At 36.3% G+C, this 22,256-nt stretch overlaps 1 protein-coding gene across 1 annotated transcript in view; it reads right to left on the bottom strand.

Annotated features, from left to right (window-relative positions):
- Positions 1 to 22,256, bottom strand: part of TTC29 (tetratricopeptide repeat domain 29) — a 113,305-nt gene that overhangs the window by 49,993 nt on the left and 41,056 nt on the right. The window contains exons 6-8 of the mRNA XM_071432691.1: positions 18,639 to 18,851; positions 17,551 to 17,636; positions 2,382 to 2,473 (exon numbers count right to left, since the gene is read on the bottom strand). Of these exons, the coding sequence (XP_071288792.1) occupies positions 2,382 to 2,473; positions 17,551 to 17,636; positions 18,639 to 18,851 (391 nt within the window). The remainder of the gene's footprint in view (positions 1 to 2,381; positions 2,474 to 17,550; positions 17,637 to 18,638; positions 18,852 to 22,256) is intronic.

Here is a 22,256-nt window from a genome sequence, read left to right as displayed (position 1 = left end):
ATGCATTATTTTTGGGAAACAGTCATCTTCCTGTGAAGATGTTATCCATCAAATTTAAAATTATTTACACAAATCTAGCCTAGATCAAGTAACAATACAAGTAAAGGAAGGTTGAACAAGCTGAATATGGGGATTCTGTTACCAGCAGTAATTTTTGATGCATTTATCCAAAGTGTTCTGTGTCCAGCTCTGGCATCCTCAGCACAGAATGGATATGGACCTGTTGGAGTGGATACAGAGGAGACCACCAAGATGCTCAGAGGGCTGGAGCACCTCTCCTATGAAGATAGGCTGAGAGAGCTGGGGTTGTACAGCCTGGGGAAGTCGCCAGGGAGACCTTACAGCTCCAATGTGAGCTTATAATAAAGACAGAGACAAATTGTTGAGCACAAGTTGGGCCTGCTGCAACAGGGCAAGGGCTCTAAACTAAAGGAGGGTCGATTTAGATTAGATGTATGGAAGAAATGTTTTACAATGAGAGTGGCAAAACACTGGAACAGGTTCCCCAGAGAGGTGGTTGGTGCCCCATCCCTGGAAATGAATATTCAAGGCCAGCCAGGATGGGGCTTTGAGCAACTTGATCTAGTTGAAGATGTCCTTACTCACTGCAGGGGGTGGCCCAGCTGACCTGTAAAGATCCCTTCCAACCCAAACTATTTTATGATTCTATCACTCTATGATTCATAGGTGCCCAGACTTTTCCACGTGTAAGTTTTTTGAACAACTGAAAGTTGCTGAGAACCATTGTGACATTTGACAGGGTTGAACAGTTAATGCCTATCACATACCCAAAGCTCTTCAGAGCAGATGTATATGGAAGGTGTTTAATTTAATTAAATGCTCTCATGGCATAACTACCAGATGGGTTTTATAAAAAGTAAAACAACAGCCATTTTTCAGAGAAAGGGTTTAGGGTTGGGTCTTCACCAAGAAGACTCAATCTATTCTCTAATCTATTCTTCAACAGATTAAATGCCTGATCCCACACATGAGATTGAACTACTCCTTCACCTAAATTAATCAGAATATTCCTCTTCCAGGAGAATGCCTTAAATACTAAACTGTGGAGTCTTACTGTTCTCAGTATCTGCTCCCACTGCTCCTCATCTCCTGTTTTCCTTCTTTTTCAAATTGCAACAATTGGTAACAGTGGGACTGTCCATTTCTGGATAGTTAAAGAATGCTCCCAGAAGGAGTGGAATACAGATTTGATACAGGAGAAAATTGCTAGCCACTCCGTCTTTAGGTCTGCTTTTAAGAAAAGAATTGCATTGGCATGATCTTTCAGATGAAGGGTTTAGCAAACTAATTTCATAAAGATCTTGAAATCTGAAACTTCTGAGTAAATAAATGCATGTGCCCTCATTCCAGAATGCCTAAATCACAGAAAGGAAATTAACATGGTTTTAAAACTGGGACCTGGTATTCTTAGTCTGTTGTGTGTCTTTTTGAATATCTTTTCCCATGTCCTTATTTAGGATGCTCAGAATACATGTAGACATGAATTATGCATCAGAGAGCTGAAGAAGACTGTGGTTGTGGCTGATCCCTACGTGCTTGGATAAGGCCAGGAGACAAGGGATCTGACTCCAAGAGGAGAATTTGCTCTGCACAGTGAAATGAACGAGGTGACAGGTCCCTCTCCATAAACAATTGCCAAGCTCTATCATGCATCATATGCACTGAGGTCTTCAAACATAGGATAAGTCAAGAATAAGCTGCAACCTTCACTTTAATCTCTTTTTTCCCTATCTCATATGATCATTTCATTAGGCAACTTTATGTCAAAATTATTTGTACCTGAACTAATTCACCTGGAGGAAGATTTCAATGCCAGATGCTGAAATGAAAATATTGAACGCAAGCATCATAGCTGCAAAAAATTTGTACCTAGTTACACATGCACAAACCAGAAATGCCTCCACAGAAGAAGTGAGTGCAATAAATGGAAACTTACAGTTCAGAAAATATTACACTGAGACACCTACTGGAGCTTGCTACGTTCTTCCAGATTTTCTTTCTTTCTTAACCTGGAAAATAGGTCTGCATCTCTATTTTCCAGTAAGGTAAGGTCCCCCACAAACCAAAAAAAAAAAAAAAACAAAAAAAACAAAAAAAACCCCCAACACTTAAAAAGCCCTCAAAACGTGGAAGAAAAAGGACATGTTATAGTTTACAGGCAAAGAGAAACTAGAACCATACACTTTAAAAAATGTGTAACAGTTTAAAATAACTTTCGATGAAAGGGTCACTTACTGCAAAAAGGGCACTGCTTAAAATTTAAGCAGTCAGTAATGGAAAGCGACAGACCTCTAACAATTTAAGTCTTTCACAGCTGAGTGAATCTGCACTGACAGTCAGACAAGGATGTGCTAACCTACCTTGCCAGGATCTTGGCTACAGCTGCATATGCTCTGCCCAGGCCAGCAGAATCACAAAGGCTTGTGAAGATTTCTACAGAGGTGTTCAAAACCTGTGAAACAGGAAGATAAAAACAGTAAATACCCCAATAGGAATTTCCACTTTTTCTTCCCCTCCTAATCTCTCTGCCCACACAGAACACAAAATTAAAGCTTTCCCACTTCTACAACTGTTCTCTAATTAGCCATGATGGGACTAGGGTTTTGATCATTATTTATAGTTGTTTGAAACTACTCAATAATTTCAAATCAAAAAAATGTAACTTGCAATTAAATCTCTGTATTTTGGCAATTTGCAGAAAACCAAAGAAGTACTCCCTAATTTGCAGTATAAACTTCCTTATCCATAATTTAAAAGATTTTAAGAGCCTGTGTTTTTATGAGTTTCTGATAATCAATAACTTAAGATGGTGTCCTTCGCATCCATGCTGTTTTAAAATGATATGCTGAAATACAACTCAGTATTATTTTTGTTTCTCTAATTTGTCACAACTTATCTTAGTACAATTCAGATGCCCCAAAACGGAATAAATTACATGTTATATGTTTAATCTATATTGGCTTAAAGTACTGTAGATAATGCTGCTATTTTTCTGATTAATTATTCACACATGAGAATTTTTTTAACATTAGCTTGGAATCTACTCTATTATTACGAACCCTGCCATAACTGAAGGCTTACAGCTGCTGCATAAAATCATATGATCTTAATTTAATTTAACACTGACATCACCTGTATTGCAGAATTCCTCTTTTCATCCATTTTTTTCCAATGGCGATGACAGGAGAGTGCATATAAAATTAAATCTTATTCTTTCATCCCTCCTCTTTGTTGCTTGACCCAATCTATTACACACATGAGAAAACAGGAAATCTCCAAAGACTCTCTATGGAAATCCTTTTTGCACATTTCCAAGAAAGGAATAGTGAATGTCATTTACCAGTTCTGAAGGAGGATGGGAGATGCCCAGGGACATATGACAGTATCCTGCATGCCCCAGGATGCCTATTTATATTGAGGTAAAAGACTGGGCATTTTCTACTCAGAGCACACCCCTGTCACTGGCAAAGTGCACGGTTCAAGAGAAGACAACCTATCTGTGCTAATGCTGTGGGTGACACCATTTCCATTGCTGTTTCCACCACTCAGATTTCCTAGTTCTTGAAAGAGTTTTACTACATGCAGCAGCATCCCTGGACATGGCTTTTATTCTTTAGCTACACAAACTCTGTGTGCACCAAAAGTAGCATTTATTTATGTGCACTGCCTTATTTATCATCCCTCAAGTACTTTCTTATCAGTAGTGTTCTAATGTTGCATTCTATCCTTGCAGGTCACTGCCAATTGAGTTATCAATGCATTAGGTGTGACAGAAAGAGTACAAAGGCACCTCAGTTAGGAAGTTGTCACATCAGCTCAAAAGCCTCCCTAAACTGAATACATACATGATGTTGTCAGTGCCTGCAGTACATCCTTCTAAGAATCCATGATGGTAGCAGAAACTCACAGGTGTCTGAGAAATAATTCCTGGTATTGCATTTAACTCAGGGGACCTACAGCATTTGTTGTAATAATTGTGCCCATATTAGATAACCTGCTATTAGAGTGTCAGGAGGTGTCACCAATGTTATGTGCTGGGCTGAAACAGTTCCTACTTTAAAATGGCCTCTACAATATTAAACTTGGATACAGGGCCAGCAGTCATTACTATCTGGCACAGAAAGGTTACTTAGAAACCTAAGGCTTTGGCTACTGTACTTTTTTTTCTATTAAAGACATCAAAAAGCCTGAAAAGTACAGATAAATCCAAGGAAAAATTATACAAAGCATATAACTGAAGTAAAAAGTTGGTTCATTGCATTGCTGCAACAGCTGCAAGAAAGAAGGAAGTAAATAAATAAAGCCCCTCATTCATATTGATGAAAAGTGCTCATTTTGGTCCCAGGTTACTACTACCCTACACAAACCAGATACTTCATTCTAAATAATAAGGAAATAACATTAATTAAATCACTTCCATGAAAGGGAGGAAATCTTGATAAATTACCATAAAAAATGTATTCTTTATGTCTATATTTCAAATTACTCCTCCAGCTTCAGGTAACGGATGGGGACATAGAAAGGGACACAGGAGCTTGATGGAAAGGAGCTGTGCATCCCTGGATGCCAAAACTGCTCAGTATCCATTTATGTGAAAGAAGTGAAGAGTGTTCTTCCCTCCTGTGATGTATGCCCAACCTTCAACACTCAGGATAGAAACATTTCCAGCCAAAAACATTTCAGGATTGAAGAGGAACAGATTGAACAGGTTAAAATGATGGTTAAACATATAAGCATTACAGGATTTCACCCAGAGTCTCTTGAAATTACAGCACACTTTAAATTTTCATTTAGAACAAGAAAATTATAAAGTTTACATGCCGGAAAATCAAGTGGAATCAACACAGTGATTCTGCCTGTTGATCAACACAGAGCCTGCCAGAATCTGTAAAAAACCAACAAATGAGCATGAAAACTTTCCTGATTATTTTTATGGGATAGGAACAACCAATCCATCTAACTGGCTTCCTGTGGACACCACATAGGAAAAGACATACATGAGGCAGAGAGTATTGAGTGGGCAGGGCTCTGCCAGTCATCTATCAGTTCTTTGGGAAGTGGATAAATATTGGGAACACTGGTTACCATTTGGATCTAATGGAATTTATAGGTTCCCAATGAAAAGTTTCCCTTTAGAAAGAAGCATAGCCAGAAAATGGTGTTTTTTATATATATATATTGGCCATTTGTGCAGGGGAAAATGACATCCAAGGAAGAGGTGGAATAATTAATAATTAATGCTGAAAACTCCTACACAAATGTGAAGTTTTTTTCAGACAACAAAAGAAAAACAATCTTATTAAGGTAAGATGCTTCTGCTGCGGTATTCTATAGCAATATTGTGTTTGAAAATGTCATCTTGGTAATTTCCTTTGTAATTATTCATTAATTCTTTTATTCATTAATAAAAATATAAAACAATGTGTAAATAGATATTGAATGGGACTATGTAAGAATCTATACTGGTAATGTGTAATTAAAACCACTTTGGGTATTACACTATTTAGCTAAATTTCCCTCTCTAAAGTTAGACAAAGTTTCTAGAGATTTAGATTTACTGAAGGGGTAAAATGTCTGTTTTTTCCTTTATGTTTTTGTTTGTTTGTTTGTTTACAATTAGCCATGTACAAAGAGTTCTGAGGAAGGAAGCAGTTACAATAGATTTATCTTGATCATGCTAGACTCCATTATAAAATTATAAAATTTCCATATGGTTCAAAGACAGTTTGATACTCCTAGCAACTAGAAGGAAAAGATTGTTGTACATGAGGTTGAACAGATTAGAATAATGTACAGTTCTTTCTACTTCTATATAAAAATGTAAGCTTAACAACATAACAATTACAAAAAACACACTGATTCTGATCACAGATTATTTTTGGATCAAGAACTTTGACTATCTCAAAATTTTTACTTCTTTGGGTCTGTGGAAACACTAGCTTAAAAAACCAAAATAACATGAAAGTCAAAGTCTAATACAGAAATGAACAGTGTGTTTCAACCACTTTTCCTCCTTTGTGCAGGATGTGGGAAGCTAGAAGCGGAAGGTGGACTTCAACTTTGTCTTCCACATGACAGACCACAGGATAGCTCCTGTGGGAACATCCATTCACAAAATCAACTCTCTTTCAGTGTCTTTGTAAGTCTGTTGTGCCTACAATTACAGTGTAAAAATAAAGTCTTAATCTCTGCTTGAATCCGCAAAGTAGAGCCTGTTTGTGGTATGGCTCTCACGCTAATTCTCTAGCTAGTGGTGAATGTGATATTTACCTCCTTTTCCAAGAAAAATATTAGTGAGCTCTCAGACCCAGATTTACTTCTCAGTTATCTTGGCATTATGCCAGGCTGACCCTCCAGGGTTTATTCCATCAATATAAAACAGATACAGGAGCTCCTCCCCCAAGAACCCCCTCCATCTAAAATCCCACCTTTTATTTTTTATTTTTGTCACATCTGTAATTCTTTTATATGTGAACAAAAACATGCACACACACCCCATTAGCATACACAGGACTCAGATAAAAGCACAGAGGCTCTGCTGAACACTGGTACATCTGGGGATAATGGACAAAAGAGAAAATATTGAAAGTATGAATTTATGTTGAATAAAGAACATCTATCCAACTCAACACAAGATTAATGCTACTACCAGCATTTCACTGTTTTGGTAAAATACATTTCTCTGACAAGCACATCATGAGATAACATTGATTTATAATACTGTAACTTTAAAAAACACAAAAACATAGTTCTGCTTTCAGCTTTAGATTTGATATCGTTGCCAAACTTTATTGGAAATACATTTATTTTGATTTCTGCAAATCTAGCTGTGTTTAGCCATTTCACAGCTGGTGAGCAGGAAAGATGCTTCTGCCTCATTTACAGATCTTGAACATGAATCAGACAATCAACTGGACCATTAGTCAAAGAGATCAGTAGCTAATGATTCCTGACAGGCACTGCAGTGGCAGGCTAAGGCCCAGCCTGGCTAGCAGCATCTGACAGTATTTTTCTGAAGCCAACAATAGTTGTTGGTAGACAGACAATGCAGTCGAGTGAGAGTACAGGACTCATACCACTTTGTACCATTATTTTGTGGTTACTAAATAATCACTTTGATATACTCCAGTGAAAATAAGAGACAATAGAATTGTATACATGGGCACTCTGTAGTTCAATGAACTCTGACCAGTAGCTGCCCCAGAAATGCATATTTAAAAATTACAAAAAAGTGCAGTCTTTGTGGCCATAATTCGAGTGGTTACACACCTGTGGCCATGCTGAGTAAGAGTAAAGAAAAGTTTCAAAATACAAACCCAGATGCATTCTTATTTTTTGCCAAAACACAGCGTGGAAGAGGTTGGACAGCAAAAGAAAAGGGTATTGTTCATGAAATGTATTGATCACAGTGTGCAGAGCTCATTAATCCCAGGAATATTACACAGCAGTACCTGAATGGCAGGCCACACCTCGTGCAATGCTAAATGTGTTCAGGCATAGTGAGCATTCAGAAACTGCACATATCCATCTGCATGCTCAGAGCTCAGAGCTACAGAAACTGGGTGCCACACCCAGGAAAGAGACAGCACTCCCTGATTTGACTGAACTGTTACTTCTCCCTCTTTACTCATACTCTCCCTCATACTCATACTCCCTCTTTATTCATACTGAGTTTACTCAACTCAGTTCTGTGAATGTTAACTCCTTGCCCTCAGCCATACCCACTACACAGGCTATAGTCTTATATTAATTACTAGAAATCCACAAATGTTGTCAATCTTCTTACAGAGATAGGAAGAATTCAGCTGGAATTGGTCAAACTGGTCTGTTCCAGAACTCCTATTCCAGAGACTTTATTTGGATAATGCATAAGGACACATCTTGAAGCAAGGGGTCAGGGACAGGGGAGGGAAGTAGAAGAAGCCAGCCAGAAGTCTGTCCAAGCCAAATGTCAATGGGGAACACCCTTGTTGAAGACTTTCCAGAGCTAGGACATGGCTATCACTGAGGTGCTGCTTGGCTCCACTCTCCCTGTGGGTAACTAATCCAGTCCACACTCCTCCTCCCCTGATCTACTGGGCTATCAAGAGCAGTGTTTACCCTCATGCTCTACAAACACTCAGCAATACATGCTTCAGGTTCCTTGTGTGTGCATCTGCTTGAAGGATTAAGGGAGGAAGACAAACATTTCACTCATTCCTTGACAGTCTATCAAGATCAGACCTAAGGCTCTTTGCCTGTATCAAGTCTTGTCTGCCTCATATAATACTCAAGGCATGTACATTTTGCTTTGATTCTGAATGGATGATATGTAAATACAAGTAACTAATTGAAAAGGTTCCTTTCCCTAGAGTAATTTCAAACTTCTATTGGCTTCCACAAGGTCAGGAGTTCACCCTGTATGCTTCATTTTGCTGCACAGAAAGCTTAAAGAGATGAAATGTACAGATGATTGAATAAAGGTTAATTTTTGTTTCTGCCTTGCTGTCCTTAATTCTGCACTTCTGTGCCACCAATAAGTACATTAATCCTAATTCTATAAACAACAACTTTGCAGGAATGAAATAATAATTTTCTTATTTCCTATACCTAATAAAGGGTTTTATTATTAATTCATATTTGAAAAATTTCCAAAAAGTCATCCAGGTCCTTCAGAGCAAAAAACTATGCAAACATCAAAACCAAGTATCTTCATTTACTATTACTGTACATTTTGAAATTTCCACTGCAAAAGACATTGCCCTAGTGAAGGTTACTGCAATCTATATTTAGGACAGGAATATAATGTTTTCCAAGCCAGCCATTGTTGACATATTTCTTCAAAATAAAGCATGGCTTAACAGTCTGGAGTGAAGAAGCTTCATCTGTTACCCTTTAACAGCAATATAAGAGGAAAAAACAGTTTATGTATCTTTTCCATCCTGACAGATGTGACAATAGCTGGAAACACTGTGCCTGCCAAGAGCTTTTATCAAGTATGTTATAACAACTAGTAATAAGTGTAAATAATAAATGGCTACGATCTTATGGGAAACGGTGGCAATACTAAACAATTTTTGGTGCTTGCTGATGGGAGTCTGCTAGTCCTGGAATTCCCTGGCTTCCCAGTAGAGTTTTGGCCTGACAATAAACAACAGTTTAATACTTTATCTAATCCCAGCCAGGAGGTAAGTTCAACAGCAAGCTTTTGCAGATGTTCACATCCAATAATCTATTCATAATTGATGAAACAGGGAGGTCAGATGTAATGGTTGCTACTATTCCAGCAACAAATAAATGGTTATTGACAAAACAAGGCAGTGTGGCGCTGAGTGCTGAGCAGTGACAAGCATGAAACAGTGCTGAGACAGAAGTAGTGATGTGAATACAGCCCTTCATCTTGAGAATTCCTCTATGTGATGTGTGGCACCAGGGCCACTCTGACACATCAGCAGATGGAGGTGACTTGTAAAGGAAAAGTGAGATTCTGCAAGCACATAAAAGACAAAGGCAGAGCCGGGGGAAGAAACAAGGAGAAAAGGGTGGACAGGACTGGAAATTGGGGTAAGTGCAATAATGTGAATTGTTAAGAAATGTTTTTGTATGCAGGACTGTGATCCAGATGTCTGGACTGCTTTTATCAGATTGTTGTGTCTACATGAATGTACCTGGCTGTCAGATCACTGTAGCCTGCTAAGCTAATAGTACCATAATATAAATACCTGCATGCTTAAATGCCCATTACTTCTTAGACAAAGCACCTATAAATATTCTGCTTCATACTTACTAATATCTTGAACAGATATTTTTAACTACACAGAGTTTTCCTAGCTAAAAGCAAGCAAGCAAGCAAGCAAACAAACAGTTAAATTTGCATAACAATTGTAAAAACTGCAGAGATAAACTAGTAAAGTATAAAACCAATTTAAATTAGATAATGTAGTGGGTACTTTTCTGTAAACAAATATAGAAGTTCAAGAAGGGATCTCATTCAGCTGAAAACCTTATATTCTTCAAGTTTTAACCCATGTAATGCAGTAAAAGGATTAATAGACTGTTCTTATTGACTGAATAAAACTTGACTCATTTAGATGCAAATAGACACTTGAGATCTTCTGCATCCATTTCAGTGCTAAAATATAGTATTTCTACAATGTTTACTGTGTAATATACTAGTATGAAAAACAGCTGAATGAAATGGGGATCTTTACTGTATATGCAGTCATAAAAAGATTTCAGACAGAAATATCTTAAATATTAATATTACTAAAATCATTTAAAGCACCAAGGAATGTGAAATCGATTTCTTTAGAAGTACAATTTATTTCACATTTTGCTACCAATTCTTTTGATCAGCTCTAAAATAATACATAAACTGAAAGCAAAACAGCAAAACAAATTGCTTCTAGCAAGGAGGCACCAAGATCCCAGTTTTACACAGACATGCCTCAGTGTTTTAACTTCTCAGGGTATTTATCTATCAAATGATAAATTTTAAATTCCTCAAGATCTAATGCCTGAATCAATACCTACTCTTCAATTTAGCCATGGATGATTCTGATCAAGCAAAGTTGTTAAGCATTTGTGAATACCTGAACATATGACTTGTCCCCCCAAAGTCATTGAGAATAACTGAATTGAAATTTAAACATATATTTAATAAGTGAATTACTGTAGCTTGAACTGTACCAATTTGAGTAACCAATCTAATTTTAAAAGCCTTACTTTACAGATTTTACTTTACAGTTTTTTTTTATAATCTGTTCATTAGAATTAACGATACAAGGGAAAACAAAACCTCCCAGATTATTAATACATTTGCATTTAAGTACTGAAATTCCTGAATTTGTACAGTGTGGGTAAAAATGTTTCCTTTCTCACAACACATTAAGAATCTGATTTCTGTAAGTAGATTATCTAACATCAGAAAATTTCTCTTGCAGTTCCTCAGCCATTTGCTACAGCCCTGGGTGTAGAATGTGCAGTTTCACTAATGGAAGTGCACTAATGGGCTGCCAGTTCCTAAGATCTTGTATGTTATTGTTATCAGATAACAAACTATGGACTTAGACATGCTGTAGCTACACCTTTCCCTCAATTATGTGCACCATTTAGGTTCTGAGGTATAGCACACCCAAGCTAGAAATCCAATGTGGGAATGAAATGAGGGGAAACTTGACATTGGCAGGTGCTTAAAAAAAAAAAAAAGAAAAAAGGAGAACAAGAAAAAAAGGAGCATATTTTATTAACTACTCTAAAAGGTTTCAATAGATTCCAGAGCAAATGCCTAAATCACACCCTATAACTGACAGAAGACAGTTACTGGAGTTTCAGAAATCTCAGGACAAGCTAACCATAACCTTCTTTCCGAGAAGCAGACCCTGTCTAGCTGTGTCCCCAGTGCCAGCTTGCCTGGGAAAGCACAAGGAAGAGGCACCTGCACTGGGCACACCAGGGGAGAGCACGCAGAGGCTGCTCCATCCCAGCAGCAACACCAAAAAGGTGAGACCTGAGCTGAGGCTCCATGACTGCCAAGTGCTCTGCCTGCCATGCCTTGTGAAAACCAGATGTAAAGATATTCTTATTCCCTAGCAGAGCAGATCAAGGAATTTTTATGGCTTTGTCCTCAATTTTTCAAGATATTATAGCCGAGCAAACCCCCAGTAAGGGCAGTTTGCTTCTTCTGAGTTCAAACATAACAGTTAGGAACAATTTCTCAGAAATAATTCAGAGTTATGCAAACAATTCTCTTGATCTTAGAATCTCTATGATGATGTAAATATACTTTAACTAGTGCTGCACTGCACTCCCCTCCAGTTCTTTTCCATACTCATACAGAAAGTGTGTCTAAGTGCCTGCATGTGTATGTAAGGCAATAATAAAATAATAAATAATGATAAAATATTAGAATTTATAATTTTTAAGTAGAGTCAAAATATTACCAAAAATAGATTTTGAAGTTTGGGAAACCACATTTGATATGTAAATAGCAGAACTTCTAAATGCAGGATGTTTAATATATATATTTTAAGTAAGGCTACATAATCTTATAAATATATATATATATATGAAGAAACTTTCATACATTTCAGAAGTAGAAACAAACAAAACAATGTCATGCATTGTCATCCAGGCATAGGTCTATTTAAAATTGAGTTTTTAAACTTTTTGTCACCAACTTGTATTCAGATTCTTGAGAACACCAGTGGTCAGATAATACTAACATTCTGAAAAGGTGTTTTAGATTTATCTAATGGATTGAGCACTCAAAGTTTCAAGTCACTGCAGTAGTCCTACTCTTTTGGGGTGTATGAATGAATAAATTGAAAACTGTGATGGATGAGATGGAAATCCAGCCATTCATTGTGTTTTGGTAGCCATTCTTATGGAACATGAGACTCCTGAAGAGTAGAGTCAATATCAACAAGTTGCTAGAGCATTCATTGTTGCTGTGGGAAAACATGGAATTGTGATTTTTTTTTTTATCATCAGGTAATAGATTTTTTACGTATTTAATATTTTTTGTTTCTTCTGCTCTATAATTTTTGTGTAACTAGACTACAGTAATTCTGCAGCAGGACTGCATTTAAGAGTGTTTTCTTATAGAGGATGTTCTTGTGGCAAATTTATCTTGACAAAAATCCACATAATTGAAGGGAGTTCTTATGCTGCCATTAACCAAGGAAAATTCAATCTGAACCATAGACTGAAAAGGAAAATGACACCATCTTTCAAGGCAAGCATAGTGGACACCATAACACCAAGGTGCAAAACTGTGTGGTGTACAGAAAAGTATTGAAGGAATGTAGCATTGCTGCTTCTCATAATTAGAACACTTTCCCCCGCAGGTTTTCAAGAAACTGGTTAAGATAGGAAAAATCTTGTTTACCTTAAACCCACAAAAGAACTCCTTCCTTCACTAAGAGATTGTTAACTTTCATATCCAAATAAAAAGTTAGAACTGTCCTTCACTTTAAGAATTAAGTGCTAAATTTACAACAAAAAAATAGCTGAATGATCAGACATTCATCTCTTTCTTGAAGTTCTAGGTCTTCTTTAGTATTGTCAACACAAATAATTTTTAATTTCTTAATTCCCTCAGCATTTGAGTCAGTCTATTTTGTCAGGACGAAGTTCACTCCCAATATTAATCCTTTCACATAATTTTGTTTGTATTATCTTCACCAGTGTCTAGCAGCAGTGGGATCCTTCAGGAACACAAAATTTAACCAGTTTCAAAACTGGGCCACTCAATTTCTCTGTACATAATCTATTGCCAGTGTCAAGATCAATCAGAAGTGCCTACCTTCTAAGAAGGCTCAAAGTTTTGGGGTTTTATTCCTCAGATATGAAAACCATGAATTTCCTATATGAAGAGAGTTTTTTTAAAACAGTTTAAAAGTCACTTCAATGAAAATGGAGCCTCTAGGAATGATGAGACTTCTTCTTAAACTGGTATGCTAACATGTTTTTCCAAGCATGTGATGCCATTTACTAAGCTGAAAATGTTACACTTACTAATGGCTAAAGATCACTTAGACTTTTAAATCACGTGTGATTTAAAAGAAGGAAGTTGGAAGTAATTTCTATTGAAGAGTGTCTTTGGATGTGTATTTTGAGTCCCCATATGAGAGGGTTTTTTTTTGGGGTAACAGTAATGAAAGTTTAAACCCAAACTCAGTTGTCTATTCACCACTGACTTGAAGTTCAGCCCTCTAACTTCACATGCTCATTCTTCTCAACAACCTTACTCAATATTTGAGAGAAAAGAGAATAACATTTACTCTACCTTCTGGAGTTCTTTTACTTACTAAGATCCTCCTTGAGTTACCAAATCTATCCATCCATCCATCCATATGGGCATAATCCATATAATGAGATATAATCAGATAAAATAGACTGTACATACTAAATTCAGAATATCTGCACCCCACTCATATTCTCCCCAGCTGCATGAGAGGAGACAAAATTCCCAGTTGTTTTGACACAGACTTTTTCAGAAATTAAGTTTATGACCATTAATCACCTCTGATTGCTGTAACAGGGTCATTTTGAATGTGAAGATGTCTTTGCAAGTTCATAAATTTTCTTGATAATTTTATGCCTGTGGCTTGTGTATCGTAATTCTGACAATTCATGCAGACAGCATTATGTCATAAATTACCACATTAGCTTGCATGAGTCTCAGTACACATGAACATTGCTTCTATTATTTAAATGTGTAACATATTTGAAGCACAGGATTCAATATCCAAAATAAAGGAACACTTAGAAAAAACCCTAACACTTAGATGAGGAACAAGGACTGGATTTTTCATAATGATTTGGGACGCAACTCTAATTGAAAGAGAAAAAATCCATGATACCCTACACTTTGAAGAATTCTTGAAAGCCCAGTTTAAGAAAAAAAAGTCACAAATCAAGCATTAGATTATAATACTTAATGTAAGATTTCTAATGACACAGAAATATTTCACATAATATCCTGCTTGTATAATGAGTCTGAGGAAAAAACAAGTAAACAGTAACTTTTACTTTAAAATTAGCCCAGATGGAGAACTCTCCATGACAAAATCTTTAATGTTTAAGATGAAATCTATCTAATGTGAACTATTAATATTTTTTTGTAAAACCATTAGGCTTGATTATAAAATCAGAAACCAGATGATATGAAAAATATTATGAACATACCCCACTGTTATTGAACATAATAAGTTCTCAGGCTTTTAAACTTGCACACACTTATATTTTTACATCTAAGTAGCTCCACTGAAATCAATCATATATATCAAATAAAATTAAACTTATTTATAAAAATTATACATCAAATCAAATAATGTTAAACACCAAGTCCTTAGCAAATAAAAAACCTTCTCTAACAAAACCAGCCCGTTTGATACAAAGTGACTGCATTTTTTTATAGAATAGGCTGCAGCTTAATCATTTCAGTCTTTAATTACTGCATCAGATAATGACTATTTTGAACATATGCTTCTCTGCCCTGCTAGAAGACATGAATGAGAGAGAAACAAGTTCATATGCATGATCCTGAGTGTGCATGTTGGGGGAGGGAGGCTAAAGAGCAAAAGGAACCAAGTGGCAACAATTGGAGGAAATGGTGCCTGTAACAGCTGCTCCTTTCAGATTCCCCTAGAAGGAGACTGCCTGAGGTGGACCACGGCACAAAGGGATAAAGAAGATGAAAACTGATGCAAAGCAGGGAAATAACTGCTGAGACCCCTGAGTCTACATCCGAATAGTCCCAAGCTGTGTGGCAAGACCTCTTTAGCATGCTACAGAAGCTGGTGATGAACTACATATTACCATGAGGCAAACTGGCTCCTAGCAGTATTGTCTGCATGTTATGTGTAATGATAACCAGTGGGCCCCTGGGAACAGGAGGCAATGATTTCATCTCCGTAAGCATCTGAGCTCCCCTTGGATACAGAGACCATTAAACTGAGAACAGAAGGGGAAATTTTAGGCAAGGATTTCCAACTGAAGAGTGAAGACAAGTTCTGCTCCACAGTACTGTCAACCACGGATATTTTACTGCTGTCTATATTGATCACTGCAAAGGACAAAAGGAACTAAAACTGTACCCCTTTTTCTTCATCCCAGAGAACACAGTGTATTTTTTTAACAAAAGTACTTTAAAAGTTTTTCATGTAATATTATTGACAATACCATTATATTAGAAAATGCCACTGTATTATTACCACTGAAAAGTATTGGTATTTCCGTTACTGTTAAAATAACATTTTATACTTTTAACATAATGTAGAACTTGTTTTGGATACAGAGACCTTCCTGCCCTTGCACATTGCTTTCCTTAACTGTCAGGTGTTTTTGTAGGACTGAAAACATTAGGTACTACCTATTGGTTACATATTTAAAATGAGTACAATAAAAAAATCAGGGTTTCAGAAGCTTCCTTAAAAAAAATCTGCATGCAACAAAAAGAAATGCAATTTCCTAACGATTGCTGTAACTTTTTGACAAGAGACATGGAGGAGCAATGAAGGGAAGGGAATAGCTACAAAATGTAGTCAAAACTGATTCTGAGGAAACAATGCCAAGACAACTAATATTTTTAACATTTTCAAGGGTAGTTTGATCCTTTGTATATTCTGGAGAGATTAAGAGGCAGGCTTCTTCATTTAGCACATTTGTTTATCTTGCTGCTCTTCAGAATTCACACAGTATATTATGTGAAATGAGAAGTTAAATTAAGTTTCTGAGAGTCTGAGAAAAGTTGCTAAGGTAAGAATGCCAGCATACTTGTCAGGCAAAAAACAATTGCAGTTCAACTGAAGACAAAAAATTCTTGTCTAATCTATCACACTGCCTTCTTGTAAAAGATCAAATATCATATTCTTGTTGATGTTGCAACTATTAGATACAATTTTATAAAATTATTTGGAGCTTTTTAGTTTTGAAATATTTTTATATTCAGCTACATGTTTAACTGCAATTCACTGGGAACAGGGTCCCCCTTTCCAGCATCCAATTGATTTATGCAGCAGATAGGACTTTCAGCATTGAAGAATAGTGTATAAAGGTGGTCAATAACTTCTAAAAAAATTGTAACAAAAAGGAAATCAGACAGAAATCTAGAACACATCCTACGCTGCAAGAGCCAAGCAAGTAATATTGATACACATGCTGAATTCCTTCTGGGACTTCTATTAGTCTGCTTCTGAGAAAAACAGACAAAACAAAAACCATCACAACAAATACTCACAATGAACGACCTCTATAAAACAAGTTCATTAATAGAATACCGAGTCATTCTGCAGTTACAAGAACAAACAGAAAGAGAAATTATCTACCTGATTAATTGCAATAACAATAAACAAATTATTCAAATTTATTTTCCACAGAACATTTCTAAGAGGATCATGGAGGACTGTGACTGATAACAGGCACAAAAGAATCAAGTTGTTGCTTATCTTTCCTCTCACACTGACCTATGAGGAAGCAAGGAAACCCTCCTTCTAGACTAGAATTCCACATGCAGAGCTCTCATTTTCTTAGAATTATTAAGGCTCAAGGGAAACATCAGAAGAGGAGTTTGAACTCAAGTGTCCATAGCAAAAATTGCATCAGCATTACAGCTTTTCAAAAGCAATTCATATTTCTTCTAAATTACTGATGTTCTAACAATCTAAGTGTGTGAACTGATATATTTTTCATTGTTTCTCACAAATAGACTGTACCAAACTAATTTGCAAAACTGGTGTTTTAAAAACCTAGTAAACAGAGACTGATATTCACATATATACAAGAAAAGGAAGGCTAGTCACATATAAACTGAATTGTCAATTTATATTATTTCTACAGATCCAAGCATGAAAACGTGGACTCAGTTGTGGTATTTACCGGAACCACAAATGCTTGAGCCACGTGGATCCCTGCTACAGAACTAGATAAAGTTATGAAAGGTCCATGAGCCAAGTGTCTCCAAGTTTTTTCCCACTCTGCAAATGCCAAACAAGCTGAGGAGGCAGAGGAAGATATTGAGAAAGCTAAAGCAAAGAATACACTTACTGCGAGTGCTGTCTCGTTTTCTCCAGAAAAATGATATGCTAGACTTAAGCAATAGGCTGCTTCTCCATGCATCTTTATATCACCTCCTAAAGAAAGGGTAAAAGGTAGAGTTACCAGCATGATCTGAACAAAATTTCATTGGTACAGACAGCTCTTGCAGGTTCTTAAACAAGATACAGTGTAGTAAGTTTTTCCCTTTCCTTACCCCCCCGATGTATCTCTTTCTGAAAACATACAGTAGTAATTAAAAATAAAGGCTATAGAGTTCACCAAGGAAGTTTAGCAAAGTCAGAGAAAATATCTTCTAGTAATAAAGTACAATCAAATTAACATGTGTGAGTTCTCTGTCATTAATTGTTTAATCATGGTCCTAAGCGACTTCACATTAGAAAATTATACTAGTCTCTCTATATATACTCAATATAAAATAAAAGTGGCTACAAATAGATAATAAACCTTCATATATATAAACACAAAACGTATCTCAGCCCACACATTTTGCTAATGTGAATTTTGGTGAAACATCAAGAGAGAACCACCAGTTCACCATTTTCATCTTATTCTCCTGTTTCTCTTCCTACCTCTGTTCTGCAATTCTGTAGTTTTTTTACTTTAGGTTTAAAAGTATTTATGCATATTAAGATAGAAAATTTTGTTTGCTTATGATAAAAACCTATTTTTTTCAAGTATAAAGTAAGTATGTAGAGTGAAAAGGTAACTTTTCCAGCAGATAGTATCAGTCAAAAACTGCCAAATCAACAGTGACTAGCCAATCAAAATAAGTGACCTCAGCTTCCATCAGTGACTTCACTTTCTGATTATGGGTTCACAGTTGTAAATTATTGTTCCCACAAGGTTGTCAGGTTTTTTTTGGAGATAAAGCTTTGAAGAACCTAAAAGTTTCTTTGTAGTCAGCAAGAAGGCATTTCTGCTTCAGTGAGATCTGCAAGAGTGTTGATAGCATTTGTCTTTGAGTTTCATAGGAAATAATCACCCATTCAAAACCTTGACAATTTCTACTTTACTCTTGGGAAAATCATGGCCTACACATTGAATGAAGGAATAGGAAAGCATTGTTTTCCACCTACCTTCTTTGGCCATCTTTAAAGCTTTTATTAGCATTTTGATGGCCTCTTGGTGTTGTTTATTTTCCAGCATTTTGTCTGCTAGCAATGTATAAATTCTCCAGAGATGCTGACATGCCAGTGAAGTGTAAGTGCGGCCTGTCTCATCCTTCCAGGATGTGCCCTCTGTTAGCTCATAAAAGGTTTCAAGGTGCTCAGCAGCTTTCGTTATGTGACCTGAAAAATGTCATTCATAATTAAAATCAGTGCAATCATCAAAAAATTGTTCAAGTTTGTTGTCTATAATAATTTTATTGTTATAAGTTGCAGCCAAACATTCCACAGATTTTTCAAGACTCTTCAATACATAACCCACAGATCACTGGAAAATAGAATCAAATTTCCCAGTACTCAGTAATGCTCTAATTTAAATTTGTTATATTTTTAATTAGCTTTCCTTTGTAAATTCCCAGTGTTGAAGGGGTGTGATTCCATGGATGCAAAGTCAGGATCTTCTAGAAAATAAATTTATTCTAGATTCATAAACCCTTTGTGGTTCTCATACATCAAATCACATTTATGCATAAATAATCACAACTGAAACCATTCCTCAAGTTTCTTTTTCCATAATGAAAACCTGTGGTGCAAGATTTGAAGTGTGGAGAAAAACTAAAAACCTTCATTCAAAGAAATTAATCAATGAAAAAAGGAATTATCATGCAAAGTAATTTATTCAGCAGTTATTGCAAGGCCAACTCTGGTGAGTTTATCTAACAGATTTACTGCAAGAGCATTAACCATTGATAGATTAATTACTGAGCCTGAAGTAATATACTCCAAGGTCTTCAAATGTAAGTTACTTAAACACTTTTAAGGCAAAGGAAAGTTTGAAGATAGAATTCAATTCATTTTCACATTCAAGTAGTTTTTCCTCTACCTTCAGCTGGATTTACCTCTGTGCATAAAAATCAATCTAGGAGATTTCCATACCTGCTGGACAATGAAAATTCAAAGCTCTTGGAAAGAACAGAAAAGCTTTTTCTCATACATAATGGGCATTGCTGGGAAGCAGGTAAGATAAGACTATTTATACTAAAAATAATTTTAAAGAAAGCATTCTAGTCACAATATCTTGTTTAGCAAAGACTCTTCTGTAGCAGGGAGAACTGTGAATGTGACCCTGCCTTCATAAGTGTGTATGTGATGGAGCAATCTTGTCCCATAGATCATCAATATATTGACTGTATTTCTATTAACAGCTGAAAAAACCCCATAAAATGGGTTCATTTATATGTTTGTAGTTTGCACCTCTTCTGAGATGGGATTCACAAGGAACTACTGCTGTTCAGCAGTCCTTTTTTACAGCGCTGAATTCAAACTGAAAAAGAACCAGGAGGCAGAAAAGTTGTTTCCCAGTCATAAGAAAGGAAAGGAGAAAAGCTTGGAGATGTATCTTCTTTAAGCATTCCTTGAGAAAATGAGGTTATCTCCCCAGGCCTCCAGCCAACCTAGAGGCAGCAGAACAGCTATGACAGATTTCTCTTATTAACTCAATTTAGATTTGTCTTTTGCATATGTTACCCCTTTATAACCATGCTTTCAACTTTGCAATATAAAACATAACTCATCTTTATTAGAATTAAATTTATTTTCATATTAAGTTTCTCTGATGATTAAAATGAGTTCAACTAAAACTGACAAGCACAAGAAGCTCCTCTTTCAAAGACGCAATGAATTAAATGAGTGTCATCGACAAATAATTTTATGGCTTTACAGCCTAAAATTCATGTAAGAATCCCAGAGGAGACAACAGGTGCTGAAGAGTGCAGTGCCAGGTGAAAAGGGAGTCAGCAGGCTTTATTCTGTTCCATTCTACCTAGGAACAGGTATTGGAGAGATGGCCCAACACAATGGGAAAACAGGAAAAATTCTATACATTCTTTCCAAAATATCACACGCTTGACATCAGACTGCACAATAGAAAGGCAAAGGGAAATTATCACAACCAGTACAAGCTGTTAACAGACTCCCTGACAGTAGATGTAACAGAGAATAGACACGTAGGTTTGCTAAAGCCAGATGAAAACCCCTGTCCATTCTCAAGAGGCTTCCAATTTGAGTTTTTGTCTATCCAGTTCAGCTAACTCCTTAGGGCACAGTCAACACTGAAGTCAACAGAATTCCAGCTATTCAAGTTGCTAAAGGCAGATTTAAGATATTGAAGAAACTCATGTTGGGTTTGTGACAAATGATTGAAAGTTGAGTTAAAATATAACATTAATAGGTAGAGCCAGCATTTTGTTCACTTGGTTTCTCACAAGCACATAGACTCTTCCTTGGAATTCTCCCCAAAGTTCATTAATAAATAGATTGTTCTTTTGAAAGGGTATTATCATACATTTGAGTCATTGGGATAAACTACATGTGCAATGGATTCTTTACTAGAATTTGATTCATGTGTTACTCAAAAACTTTCAGTAAGAATGGGAAGCAGCAAACGAATGGTATCACCATGAAGCTGAACAGTATCTGAGTTTCTCCTGACACTGTAACATGATCACTTAACAGGACACATTGTTTAGGTAAATAAAACTTGCAATCTTAAGGACTATTGATCAGGTTGTTGAACTATCAGGTGTGGTGACTTCTACCAAGCTCCCTTCTTGCAGTATCCCCTTGAGAAAGTTTCTATCAGACTAGAAATGGAACTCATACCTTCCCCTACCCCCCACATTTCTCAGGAGCTGACCTAACCCTAAGAGCTGTGACCCGACACTCCTTATGCCAGACCTCAGCGAAATCTCTTTGGAAACAACCCACCTACATCAAGCTTCAAAATGATAAAGTAATATGATTTTTTGGTAATATTCAAATGGATCTATATTACATTTGGCCTCACTGAATTACCAAGAAAGATTACATAGTAAAATGTAAAACAATCTGTTCATAGAAATACTAAAAAGAAAGTGATTCACAGAAAGCCAAAACACCTGCTCATTTCCTTAACAAGGAAGAGATGGAATTCCTGACATGAAAGCCCTTACAAGGGAATTTGCTTACTGAAGACTCTTTCAAATAAAAAGAGCTATTTGGAGACTTCTCAAATTCATGGAAGGTAAAACATTTAAGACTTTGGAATTTATTCTTCCATGAAAATAAACTGAAATTCTTTGTTGCCACTGGCAAATGACACATCAGCTTATTTATTTAATCCATAATGCTTCTGTGAAACTCAAATGTTGTGGGAAAATAATATTTTCAGGGGGCCAGTGAGTTTACTCCCTGTCATGAGTCAGTTCAGCTGGAACTGATCAGGCCAGTGCATTCTAATTTTTAAACACTGAACTGCTGCAAGTGTTGCCTGCAGACATTCATACAACACCATCTGAAAATCTAGAAAAAACATTAAAAGAAAGCAATTAGCCAATTGCAGAACATTGCTGAGAATAAGAGCATTTTTATCTTACTTAGGCAGTGAAAAGGCAGAGTTTTAAATTACTTTTATTATGAACTGAAAAAAAATGAAGACCAAAAAAAGCAAAATGAGAAGAAAAACAATGGAGTAAGAAAATCACTTGAAACAGCTTGCAGAAATGTATTTTTATAGGTCTAGGAATTCAAAGAGAAAAGTAGGAAAGTGTT

The sequence above is a fragment of the Agelaius tricolor genome, unplaced genomic scaffold, assembly GCF_023055355.1.
Source record: "Agelaius tricolor isolate 1412-34295 unplaced genomic scaffold, bAgeTri1.0.p SCAF_8, whole genome shotgun sequence".
NCBI classification, from domain to species: Eukaryota; Metazoa; Chordata; class Aves; order Passeriformes; family Icteridae; genus Agelaius; species Agelaius tricolor.
Note: the sequence above shows the minus strand (reverse complement) of the source record. Positions and strands in the feature narration are given on the sequence as shown.